At 52.5% G+C, this 13,218-nt stretch overlaps 1 protein-coding gene across 4 annotated transcripts in view; it reads right to left on the reverse strand.

The window, feature by feature from the left end:
• Positions 1–11,764: 11,764 nt before the first annotated feature.
• Positions 11,765–13,218, reverse strand: part of LARGE2 (LARGE xylosyl- and glucuronyltransferase 2) — a 55,273-nt gene continuing 53,819 nt past the window's right edge. For all 4 annotated transcript variants that reach the window (XM_075326987.1, XM_075326986.1, XM_075326989.1 and 1 more), the window contains one exon: positions 11,765–12,400. In XM_075326987.1, the coding sequence (XP_075183102.1) occupies positions 12,203–12,400 (198 nt within the window). In that variant the 3' untranslated portion in view covers positions 11,765–12,202. The remainder of the gene's footprint in view (positions 12,401–13,218) is intronic.

Below are 13,218 nucleotides of genomic sequence, written 5' to 3' on the forward strand. Positions count from 1 at the left end.
CTCCTCAAGCAAGTCCCGCCCCCTCTCTTCGCTCCGGCGGCCATTTTCTCAGCGTTCTCTCTGCGATCAGTCATTGCAGCACTGGTCTGCAGCATCTCTGCTGAGGTGCTGTACTTGGGGGTCCGGGCTTCGGGATCTGGAGGGCCCACAACACCGCTCCAGCGGTCTGGTAAGCCACAACCGGTCTCCGGTTGTGGACCTCTGTATATACTCTCTGGGGTTCATTCTCTGGCAGAGCCCCCACTCCAGCAGCATGTCTCACACGAGGAGCAAGGCTCCAAAGCTTTATACTGTATGCGCTGCATGTAAGCTCCTACTGCCTGAACCGAGCACCTATCCACATTGTGATGCCTTCTCTAACTTGGCGGTGCCTCAGCCTGGAGTCTCACCCCCAGTGGTCTCTCCGGCTGCTCCTGCTCCTGTGGCTGAACCCCCGGCTTGGGTAGAATCCTTTTCTAGGTCTATCTCCCAGTCTTTTGCCGACTCCATGGGACATCTGTCCAGGACGTTGATGATTATGCATCAGCCCCCTTCACAGGGTGCCTCTGCTGCTAGGGCTCTCTCAGCGGAGCTCACAGAGGATTCATCATCAGGGCCCAGACCCCGTCCTCCTAAGAGGAGATGCAGGGTTCCCTCTCCCTCCTCCTCCCGTGGCTCTGATTCCAGAGCTGACTCTCTGGATGAGGAGGATGACTTTACAGGGGGCTCGGAGGCTAACTCCATGTGCCCCATTGATCTGTCCGAAAGTGACTCAGATCTTAGTGACTTGATTGCGTCCATTAATTCTGTACTGGATCTCAATCCGCCAGCGTCAGAGGAGCAACCCTCTCTGGCAGAAAAGCACCAGTTTACCTCGCCTAAGAGAGCAAAGAGTGTGTTCTTTAACCACTCCAGTTTTCAGGCCGCTGTGGCCAAGCCCAGGGCCTGTCCTGACAAGCGCTTCCCAAAGTGTGGTTCTGATGACCGGTTTCCCTTTCCACCTGAGGTGGTCAAGGAGTGGGCTCAGTCCCCAAAGGTAGACCCTCCGGTGTCTAGGCTCGCAGCCCGGACCGTTGTGTCGGTGGCTGATGGCACTTCCCTTAAGTCTTCCACTGACCGCCAGATTGACCTTCTGGCCAAATCCGTGTATGAAGCGGCGGGGGCCGCGTTTTCTCCGACTTTTGCAGCAGTGTGGGCTCTCAAAGCCATCTCTGCTTCTCTAGAGGAGATGCATTCCCTTACCAGGGAATCTATGCCCGAAATGGTTACCTTAACTTCCCAAGCTTCGGCCTTTTCATCCTATGCCATGTCTGCCATGCTGGAGGCTTCTCACCGCACTGCGGTGGCTTCGGCTAATTCCCTCGCTATCCGCAGAATCTTGTGGCTTCGAGAGTGGAAGGCAGATGCTTCTTCAAAGTGCCACCTTGCTGGGCTCCCTTTTGCTGGGTCCCGGCTGTTCGGAGAACAGCTGGCTGAAGTTATTAAGGAAGCTACTGGCGGGAAGAGTACTTCCATGCCTCAAACTAAAGCCAGGAAACCTGCCCAGGGTAGGAATCAGTCGAGGTTTCGTTCCTTTTGTTCCTCCAACTGGTCATCCTCTAAGCCCTCGGCCTCGTCCACTAACTCAGCCAAGGACCAAAAACCCAACTGGCGCACAAAGGCGCGTCCACAGAAGACCGCAGGAGCTGCTGCCACTAAGGCAGCCTCCTCTTGACTATCTGGCCGCGCCAGCAACGTCCTTAGTCGGTGGCAGGCTCTCCCACTTTGGCGACATGTGGTTTCAACACGTCTCCGATCAGTGGGTGCGGGATATCATCTCCCACGGCTACAGGATAGAATTCTCTTCCAGCCCGCCAAAACAGATTTTTTTCTCTCAACTCCCCCCTGCTCCAAGGCCGCCGCCTTCTCTCAGGCCGTGGCATCCTTGCAGGCCAATGGAGTAAGTGTACCGGTTCCCGCCCGGGAACGGTTCAGAGGTTTCTACTCAAATCTCTTCCTAGTTCCCAAAAAGGACGGTACCTTCCGGCCCATCCTGGATCTCAAGCTTCTCAACAAGCATGTTCAGGTGTGGCGCTTTCGCATGGAGTCTCTGCGATCAGTCATTGCCTCTATGTCCCAAGGGGATTTCCTTGCATCCATCAACATCAGAGATGCCTATCTGCATGTGCCAATCGCAGTGTCACACCAGCGTTGGCTACGTTTTGCAGTAGGAGAAGATCACTTCCAATTCGTGGCTCTCCCCTTCGGGTTGGCCACGGCCCCTCGAGTATTCACCAAGGTCATGGCAGCAGTGATTGCAGTTCTGCACCTCCAGGGGTTGGCAGTGATTCCTTACCTGGACGACCTTCTAGTCAAGGCTTCATCCAGCACAGACTGTCAGCGGAGTGTCTCGCTCACTCTCGCCACTCTAGCTCAATTCGGGTGGCTGGTCAATCTGCCCAAATCCACTCTGACTCCGACCCAGAGTCTCACGTACCTAGGGATGCAATTCGAGACCTTGACGGCACTTGTGAAGTTGCCCTTAGTCAAACAGCAGTCCCTCCAGCTAGCGGTGCGCTCTCTGCTGAGGCCCCGCCGTTATTCCCTCAGGAGTCTGATGCAGGTGCTGGGTCAAATGGTGGCCTCCATGGAGGCGGTTCCCTTTGCCCAGTTCCATCTGCGTCCTCTGCAGCTGGACATTCTCCGCTGTTGGGACAAGCGGCCTTCCTCCTTACAGAGGTTAGTGGCTCTCTCGCCACAAACCAGGAGCTCTCTTCAGTGGTGGCTTCGGCCCCTCTCCCTGTCCCAGGGGCGCTCCTTCCTGGCCCCGTCCTGGGTGATTCTCACCACGGATGCCAGTCTATCCGGCTGGGGAGCGGTATATCTCCACCACAGAGCGCAGGGCACTTGGACTCCGTCCGAGTCAGCCCTTTCAATGTGCTGGAAACCAGAGCCGTGCTTCTAGCTCTCCTAGCTTTTCACCACCTGTTGGCGGGCAGGCACATTCGAGTCCAGTCAGACAACGCGACAGCGGTTGCCTACATCAATCACCAAGGCGGGACACGCAGCCGCCTGGCGATGTTGGAAGTGCAACGCATCCTTCAATGGGCGGAGGACTCCAAGTCCACCATATCCGCAGTCCACATCCCAGGCGTGGAAAACTGGGAGGCAGATTATCTCAGCCGTCAAACCGTGGACGGTGGCGAGTGGTCCCTGCACCCGGCAGTGTTTCAGTCAATCTGCCGCAAGTGGGGCACTCCGGACGTGGACCTAATGGCATCCCGTCACAACAAGGTTCCCGTTTACGTGGCTCGCTCCCACGACCCTCAGGCATTCGCCGCGGACGCACTGGTTCCAGTTTCGTCTGTCCTACGTGTTTCCCCCTCTAGCTCTCTTGCCCAGGGTTCTGCGCAAGATCAGAACGGAGGGCTGTCGAGTCATCCTCATTGCACCGGACTGGCCCAGGCGAGCTTGGTATCCAGACCTGCTCCATCTGTCCGTAGAGATGTCGTGGCATCTCCCGGACCGTCCAGACCTACTCTCACAAGGTCCGTTTTTCCGCCTGAATTCTGCGGCTCTCAAATTGACGGCGTGGCTCTTGAGTCCTGGATCTTGACGGCTTCTGGTATCCCTCCTGAAGTCATCTCCACTATGACTCGGGCCCGTAAGTCTTCCTCCGCTAAGATCTATCACAGGACTTGGAAGATTTTCCTGTCCTGGTGTCGCTCTTCCGGCCATCCTCCTTGGCCATTCTCCTTGCCGACCCTTCTGTCCTTTCTACAGTCCGGTCTGCAGCTAGGACTGTCCCTCAACTCTCTCAAGGGACAAGTCTCAGCTCTGTCAGTCCTGTTCCAGCGACGTCTCGCTCGGCTGGCTCAGGTCCGCACCTTCATGCAAGGCGCGTCTCACATCATTCCGCCTTACCGGCGACCCTTGGATCCCTGGGACCTTAATTTAGTTCTCACGGTTTTGCAGAAACCCCTCTTTGAGCCTCTTAGGGAGGTCTCTTTGCATCGTCTTTCACAGAAAGTGGTTTTTCTGGTGGCCATAACTTCCCTCAGGAGAGTCTCTGATTTGGCTACGCTCTCTTCGGAGTCACCTTTTTTAGTTTTTCATCAAGACAAGGTGGTTCTCCGTCCGACTCCGGATTTTCTTCCTAAGGTGGTCTCTCCCTTCCACCTTAACCAGGACATTACCCTACCTTCCTTCTGTCCGGCTCCTGTTCATCGCTTTGCAAAAGTGCTGCATACTCTAGATCTGGTGCGTGCTCTCCGGATTTGTGTGTCTCGCACCGCTGCTCTTAGGCGGTGTACTTCTTTTTGTGCTAACCACAGGTCGGCGTAAGGGCCTCTCTGCTTCTAAGCCGACCTTGGCCCGTTGGATTAGATCGACCATTTCCGATGCCTACCAGAGTTCTCAGGTGCCTCCCCCGCCGGGGATCAAGGCACATTCGACCAGAGCTGTTGGTGCCTCTTGGGCTTTCAGGCACCAGGCTACGGCTCAGCAGGTTTGTCAGGCTGCCACTTGGATTAGTCTGCATACCTTTTCAAAGCACTACCAAGTGCATGCTCATGCTTCGGCAGATGCGAGCTTGGGCAGACGCATCCTTCAGGCGGCTGTCGCCCACTTGTGAAGTTAGGTTCTGACTACTTCTCAGTTTTCTGTTTATTCCCAGCCAGGGACAGCTTTGGAACGTCCCATGGTCTGCGTCTCCCATACGAACGATAAAGAAAAAGAGAATTTTGTTACTTACCGTAAATTCTTTTTCTTATAGTTCCGTATTGGGAGACCCAGCACCCTCCCTGTTGCCAGTTTCTTGTTTCGTGTGTTATCACCGGCTGTTGTCGTGGACAGAGTCTCCGGTTGTTCCGGTTCTTGCTCTGTTCTACTTGTGGGTGGCTATTCTCCTTCAGCTTTTGCACTAAACTGGCTGGGTCTGCTCACCAGGGGGTGTATAAGCTCAGGGGGAGGAGCTACACTTTTAAGTGTAGTACTTTGTGTGTCCTCCGGAGGCAGAAGCTAAACACCCATGGTCTGGGTCTCCCAAAGGAACGATAAAGAAAAAGAATTTACGGTAAGTAAACAAAATTCTCTTTTTTTTCCCCCCGCTATCACATTTCCCATTACATTTTTTTGGAAGGGTAAATTCTAGACAACTTTTTTTAATCAGGTGTCCTGAGCCTTTCATTTCAGTTAGATCCCTTTACGCTCCCAATTCATAAATGAGCTGCATGTGTTTTAAACCTGAGAAATTGACGCCCGTGTAATATTCCTTTTTATTTTGAGTTTCTTTGTCGCTCCTTATTGGGAGACCCAGACAATTGGGTGTATAGCTTATGCCTCCGGAGGCCACACAAAGTATTACACTAAAAGTGTAAAGCCCCTCCCCTTCAGCCTATACACCCCCCGTACTGCTACGGGCTCATCAGTTTTTATGCTTTGTGCGAAGGAGGTCAGACATGCACGCATAGCTCCACAGCTTAGTCAGCAGCAGCTGCTGACTATGTCGGATGGAAGAAAAGAGGGCCCATAACAGGGCCCCCAGCATGCTCCCTTCTCACCCCACTCTTGTCGGCGGTGTTGTTAAGGTTGAGGTATCCATTGCGGGTACGGAGGCTGGAGCCCACATGCTGCTTTCCTTCCCCATCCCTCAATTAGGGCTCTGGGTGAAGTGGGATCCTTTCGGTCTCCAGGCACAGGAGACCGTGCTCCATCCACAGCTCCTGAGGACCATGCTGGATAGGAGCAGAGTATCGTTCAGGGACATGGCCCTGCTACTTTGAGGTACTCTGTGTCCCCGTGGGGACCGCGCACAGCAACACTCCAGCATTGCTGGGTGTGCTAGTGCACCGGGGACAGCAGCGCTGACTGCGTTTGTGCCATTACACACTTCAGCGTCGCTGAGTGTGTTCATGTAGGGGGACTGCCGCGCTGACCGCCGCTGCCATGGTTATCACTGCGGCGCGGCTGGGACTGTTAGTGCGCCGGGGACTTCCGCGCCGACCGCGCTTATACGGCGGCCGCGCTTATAACTCGAGTCCCCGGCTTTTGCGGCCTAGTCTCGTTTTCTTCCCGCCCCCAGCCCTGCCAGTCAGGGGAAGGGCGGGACGCTGTACAGGACGGCAGCACTGAGGGCTGGAGCATGCTTTGCATACTCCACCCCCCTCACTCTGCACAGTGGGGCACCAGTTCCCGCACTTTTCTGGGTCACGCCCACGGCTCCCTCCTCTCCTCAGGACGCCGGCAGCCATTCCTCTCAGCTCTGCTAACGCTGGAGAGGAGAGACAAGCTCAAGGAGACCCAGGCAGGATTTCTGGTGCCCACACAACCGCTTTGCGAAGGCGGTAAGCAGCACCTGTAGTGCTGGCCCCACTAGTGCAGAAGTGTACTTATAGATTATATGATTATAGACTATACTTTACACTGTATGGTGCACTGTTCATTTTTGTCTATATACCCTCCTGTATTGCTCAGAGGAGACAACAGCATGTCGTCCACAAATAGCAAGGGTGCCAAAGCACAGACTTACTATGCTGCCTGTGCAGCATGTACGGCTATACTGCCGGCAGGTTCCACTGACCCTCATTGTGTGCAATGCTCGGCCCCTGTGGCACTTTCTCAGCCGGAGCCTCTGCTAAGGGCGGCCCAGGGAGAACCACCTGTTAACACTGTCCAGGTGACAGGGACGGAGTTTGCAGTTTTTACTGAAAGACTTTGAGACTATGGCTAAGATATTAGAAGCCTTGCAGTCCAGGCCGGCATCTCAAGCCAGGGGCACTGTGGAATCATTGCCCCCTGGTCCCCCTCAGTTGGAACAGCAATGTCCTCCCGGGGTGTCTCATGGATCCCAGGGTGAGGTCTCTGACACGGACCGCAGCCCCAGACCGATTAAGCGAGCTCGCTATGATATCCCCTCGACATCATCACAATGTTCAGGGTCTCAGCGAGAGGACTCTCTGTATGATGAAGCGGAGGTAGCTGATCAGGATTCTGATCCTGAAGCCGCTCTCAACCTTGATACTCCTGATGGGGACGCCATAGTGAATGATCTTATTGCGTCCATCAATGAAATGTTGGATATTTCTCCCTCAGCTCCTCCAGTGGAGGAATCAGCTTCTCAGCAGGAGAAATTCCGTTTCAGGTTTCCCAAGCGTACAAAGAGTATGTTTCTGGACCACTCTGACTTCAGAGAGGCAGTCCAGAAACACCGAGCTTGTCCAGATAAGCGTTTTTCCAAGCGCCTTAAGGATACACGTTACCCTTTCCCCCCTGACATGGTCAAGGGCTGGACTCAGTGTCCCAAGGTGGATCCTCCAATCTCCAGACTTGCGGCTAGATCCATAGTTGCAGTGGAAGATGGAGCTTCACTCAAGGATGCCACTGACAGACAGATGGAGCTCTGGTTGAAATCCATCTATGAAGCTATCGGCGCGTCTTTTGCTCCAGCATTCGCAGCCGTATGGGCACTCCAAGCTATCTCAGCTGGTCAGGCGCAAATTGACGCACTCACACGTACATCTGCGCCGCAGGTGGCGTCCATAACCTCTCAAACGTCGGCATTTGCGTCCTACGCTATTAATGCTGTCCTGGACTCTGCGAGCCGTACGGCGGTTGCAGCCGACAATTCGGTGGCAATGGGAATGGAAGGCAGATTCGGCTTCCAAAAAGTGCTTAACTGGATTGCCATTTTCTGGCGACCGTTTGTTTGGTGAGAGATTGGATGAAATCATCAAACAATCCAAGGGAAAGGAAACATCCTTACCCCAGGCCAAACCAAAAACACCCCAACAGAGGAGGGGACAGTCGAGGTTTCGGTCCTTTCGGGGTGCGGGCAGGTCCCAATTCTCCTCGTCCAAAAGGCCTCAGAAGGATCAGAGGAACTCCGACGCATGGCGGTCTAAATCACGCCCTAAAAAGACCGCCGGAGGTGCCGCTACTAAGGCGGCTTCCTCATGACTTACGGCCTCCTCACACCGCATCCTCGGTCGGTGGCAGGCTCTCCCGCTTTTGCGACACCTGGCTGCCACAAGTAAAAGACCGTTGGGTGAGAGACATTTTGTCTCACGGTTACAGGATAGAGTTCAGCTCTCGTCCTCCGACTCGATTCTTCAGAACATCTCCGCCTCCCGAGCGAGCCGAGGCTCTTCTGCAGGCGGTGGGCATTCTGAAGGCAGAAGGAGTGGTGGTCCCGGTTCCTCTTCAGCAACAGGGCCACGGTTTCTACTCCAACCTGTTTGTGGTTCCAAATAAGGACGGGTCCTTCCGTCCTGTTTTGGACCTAAAACTGCTCAACAAACACGTAAGGACCAGGCGGTTCCGGATGGAATCCCTCCGCTCCGTCATCGCCTCAATGTCCCAAGGAGATTTCCTAGCATCGATCGATATCAAGGATGCTTATCTCCACGTACCAATTGCTCCAGAGCATCAGCGCTTCTTGCGCTTCGCCATAGGAGACGAACACCTTCAGTTCGTGGCACTGCCGTTCGGCCTGGCGACAGCCCCAAGGGTTTTCACCAAGGTCATGGCTACAGTAGTTGCGGTCCTCCACTCTCAGGGTCACTCAGTGATACCTTACTTAGACGATCTGCTGGTCAAGGCACCCTCTCAAGAGGCATGCCAACACAGCCTCAACGTTACTCTGGAGATTCTCCAGAGTTTCGGGTGGATCATCAATTTTCCAAAGTCAAATCTGACACCGGTCCAATCGCTGACATATCTTGGCATGGAGTTTCATACTCTTCCAGCGATAGTGAAGCTTCCGCTGGACAAACAGCGTTCACTACAGACAGGGGTGCAATCTCTCCTTCAAGGTCGGTCACACCCCTTGAGGCGCCTCATGCACTTCCTGGGGAAGATGGTGGCAGCAATGGAAGCAGTCCCTTTCGCGCAGTTTCACCTGCGTCCACTTCAATGGGACATCCTACGCAAGTGGGACAGGATGCCGACGTCCCTAGACAGGAACGTTTCCCTCTCTCAGGCAACCAAAGCTTCCCTTCGGTGGTGGCTTCTTCCCACTTCATTATCGAAGGGGAAATCCTTCCTACCCCCATCCTGGGCGGTGGTCACGACGGACGCGAGTCTGTCAGGGTGGGGAGCAGTTTTTCTCCACCACAGGGCTCAGGGTACGTGGACTCAGCAAGAGTCCTCACTTCAGATCAATGTTCTGGAGATCAGGGCAGTGTATCTTGCCCTAAAAGCGTTCCAGCAGTGGCTGGAAGGCAAGCAGATCCGAATTCAGTCGGACAACTCCACAGCGGTGGCTTACATCAACCACCAAGGTGGGACACGCAGTCGGCAAGCCTTCCAGGAAGTCCGGCGGATTCTGCTGTGGGTGGAAGCCACAGCATCCACCATATCCGCAGTTCACATCCCGGGCGTAGAAAACTGGGAAGCAGACTTTCTCAGTCGCCAGGGCATGGACGCAGGGGAATGGTCCCTTCACCCGGACGTGTTTCAGGAGATCTGTTGCCGCTGGGGGATGCCGGACGTCGACCTAATGGCGTCACGGCACAACAACAAGGTCCCAACATTCATGGCTCGATCTCAAGATCACAGAGCTCTGGCGGCAGACGCCTTAGTTCAGGATTGGTCGCAGTTTCGGCTTCCTTATGCGTTTCCTCCTCTGGCACTGTTGCCCAGAGTGTTACGCAAGATCAGGGCCGACTGCCGCCGCGTCATCCTCGTCGCTCCAGACTGGCCGAGGAGGTCGTGGTACCCGGATCTGTGGCATCTCACGGTCGGCCAACCGTGGGCACTGCCAGACCGACCAGACTTGCTATCTCAAGGGCCGTTTTTCCATCTGAATTCTGCGGCCCTCAACCTGACTGTGTGGCCATTGAGTCCTGGATCCTAGCGTCTTCAGGATTATCTCAAGAGGTCATTGCCACTATGAGACAGGCTAGGAAACCTACGTCCGCCAAGATCTACATTTCTCGAACGGCGCCCCTGCGCCGCTCGGATGCACTCTTTGTCCTTGTCGCTGGCCAGCGTAAAGGGACACAAGCTTCCAAGTCAACCCTGGCTCGGTGGATCAAGGAACCAATTCTCGAAGCTTACAGTTTCTCGGGGCTTCCGGTTCCCTCAGGACTGAAGGCCCATTCTACCAGGGCCGTGGGAGCGTCCTGGGCCTTGCGACACCAGGCTACGGCTCAGCAGGTGTGTCAGGCAGCTACCTGGTCGAGCCTGCACACTTTCACGAAGCACTATCAGGTGCATACCTATGCTTCGGCAGATGCCAGCCTAGGTAGGCGAGTCCTTCAGGCGGCAGTTGCCCACCTGTAGGACGGAGCCGTTACGGCTCTATTATGAGGTATTATTTACCCACCCAGGGACTGCTTTTGGACGTCCCAATTGTCTGGGTCTCCCAATAAGGAGCGACAAAGAAGAAGGGAATTTTGTTTACTTACCGTAAATTCCTTTTCTTCTAGCTCCAATTGGGAGACCCAGCACCCGCCCCTGTTTTTGTAACACATGTTGTTCATGTTAAATGGTTTCAGTTCTCCGATATTCCTTCGGATTGAATTTACTTTAAACCAGTTTATAATTTTTTCCTCCTTCGGGCTTTTGCACCAAAACTGATGAGCCCGTAGCAGTACGGGGGGTGTATAGGCTGAAGGGGAGGGGCTTTACACTTTTAGTGTAATACTTTGTGTGGCCTCCGGAGGCATAGCCTATACACCCAATTGTCTGGGTCTCCCAATTGGAGCTAGAAGAAAAGGAATTTACGGTAAGTAAATAAAATTCCCTTCTTTCACACTATAGATGTGATTTTTGCACTTAATTGAGAGGTGTGTGTGTGTGTGTGTCAAGTTTTATGTGGCCTCCATCTAGATGTGGTTCTGTATTGCCTAAGGCCCTTGTGCGCACACTGCGTTTTTGCTGCAGAAATTTCTTGAAAATGGTTGTAACCTTTCTGCAGCAAAAACTGCGTTTTTTTCTCAAGAACATTCTTTCTGCAGAATTTCTTGAGAAAAAGAATGAGCATGTCACTTCTTTTCTGCAGGTACCTGCGTTTTTTGCCATAGATAATGGTAAAAAAAAATGCAGGGACCAACCTCCGGTTAAAACTCATGCGTTATTGGTACGTTTTTTGACCGCAAGTGCACTAATCTTTCAGACTCGAGGTTTTTCTTGAGAAAAATCCTTTTTCTAGTGCACACAGGGTGATGGGGGGGAGCCAAACTACTGTCCAAACAAGGCTTCATCTGATAGTGGTAAATATAAAATAATTAATTTGTAGTTTGCCAAGAAGCAAACAAAAACTAAATTGTGGTCATAAAGCAGCCGGAAATAGTGCAACACAGGCTAGTGATTATTACCTCCTAGATTAAAAAAAAATATTAAATCCTATTAGACGAGTTGTACCTGTGCATTGTGGATGTACTTATATTACACCTTATTAGAGACGGTGGCCGGCTGCAAATTTCCCATTGTGGCAATGTAGTTTTTACAATTTCCATTGCAAACTGAAGTTTATGGTGACTGTTTTCCTTTCTGGTCCATTAACCCTGTGGACCCCACAAATCCCTATGACCCCATCAGAAGGCAGTGAGCGGATGAGGCTTTCTGCAGCGGTCACACATCTCATCTGCGGGAGCAGCCATTGCCCCGGACAGAATGAACAGAAGGGCCCCGGCCGTGATCATTAAATGCAAAGGTTCTCCCGGTCACAAGATCAGAAGAAAACACCCAGAATGCAACGCTGGACTGAACGCTGGAGATTTAGCACATTCCTTCCAGGATAATACTCAGGGGGATTTTAGGACATGGAGGCCGTGAACAAGGAGAAATAAGAATATGAAGTAACTTAAATTGTACAGAATTTTATTGGGGCTTTAAAAAAGAAAGTGTAATCAAGTATCAGGCAGGAATCCCGTCCCGGCTGCACGAAGTGTCCTGGATATCAGTCATTAATAAATAAAATACATAGTATTGGAGAAATCCAGCTGGAGCAGTGGTCAAGAGAACCCAGTGATCAGGACTACATCCCGGCATCTTCCCAAAAGGTGGAAAAATTCTGATTGACTTAAGATGCCGCTGAAAGATATAAATAATAATAAAAAAAAAAAAAGTTCTGCTGATTCAGCGGGTCTGTACAGAGGCACATTGATCCCTACGAAAATGCAGGAAACCTCTTCAATAAGGCAGCGGAGCCCAAAATTACAGGCACGGAGTGAATCAATGCACTCAACCAAACCAGTGCAGGACTGGGCAGTGGAAATCAAACTCCCGGACATGACTGGGGTCACCGGTTCCTCTCCGGGGCGATGTACTTGAGAGCGGCAGAGCCGTAGCGCCTGGACAGGTCCTGGTGAAATTCCTCTTTCAGAGTCTGCACGCACAGGCGATAGTTCTCACTGGAGCGAAACTTGGAGATGTCAAAGCTGGGAGCGTGCGGCATGTGGATAATGAAGGCGTTAGGAAGCACCATCAGCTCATAGCCCTGGGGAGAGAGAACGGCTCAATCTGTCTCATCTGTGCACCCCAATACAAATCCTACAGCGCTAAACCAAAGCCGGGGTCTTGTGCATGTACGGACCCCTCATAATGACTGGGTAGAAATCAGTGATACCCCCAATCCAGCAACCAAGGTGCCAAACTGCTGCTATTACATATATACATCTACAACAGAAAATGCAGGGGTAACAGTATAACCAAGAAGTATAAATAGAAAGAAGTATTCAACACGTCACCAATTTTCTAAGTAAATATAATTCTTAAGGTGCTATTAACATGAATTTCTCACCAGATGTCGGTAACAACCCATCCAATCCACACAGGCAAAGAAATAAATTCATGGATATCCATAAATTAAGATGTGTAATAATGCAAAATGACAGAAAAGTATTAAACATGTTACTGAAATTTAATTAACATTACATACAAAAGCCATTGTTGGTGAAGCAGCTTCCAGACCCCTCCTGGATGGAGACACTAGTCCCTGCATTGCTCAGGTGGATTTTGGCCCATTCTTCCGCACACACTCCTCACATCCTGTATGGAGACACTAGTCCCTGCATTGCTCAGGTGGATTTTGGCCCATTCTTCCGCACACACTCCTCACATCCTGTATGGAGACACTAGTCACCTGCATTGCTCAGGTGGATTTTGGCCCATTCTTCAGCACACACTCCTCACATCCTGTATGGAGACACTAGTCGCCTGCATTGCTCAGGTGGATTTTGGCCCATTCTTCCGCACACACTCCTCACATCCTGTATGGAGACACCAGTCGCCTGCATTGCTCAGGTGGATTTTGGC

The sequence above is a fragment of the Anomaloglossus baeobatrachus genome, chromosome 10, assembly GCF_048569485.1.
Source record: "Anomaloglossus baeobatrachus isolate aAnoBae1 chromosome 10, aAnoBae1.hap1, whole genome shotgun sequence".
Lineage (NCBI taxonomy): Eukaryota > Metazoa > Chordata > Amphibia > Anura > Aromobatidae > Anomaloglossus > Anomaloglossus baeobatrachus.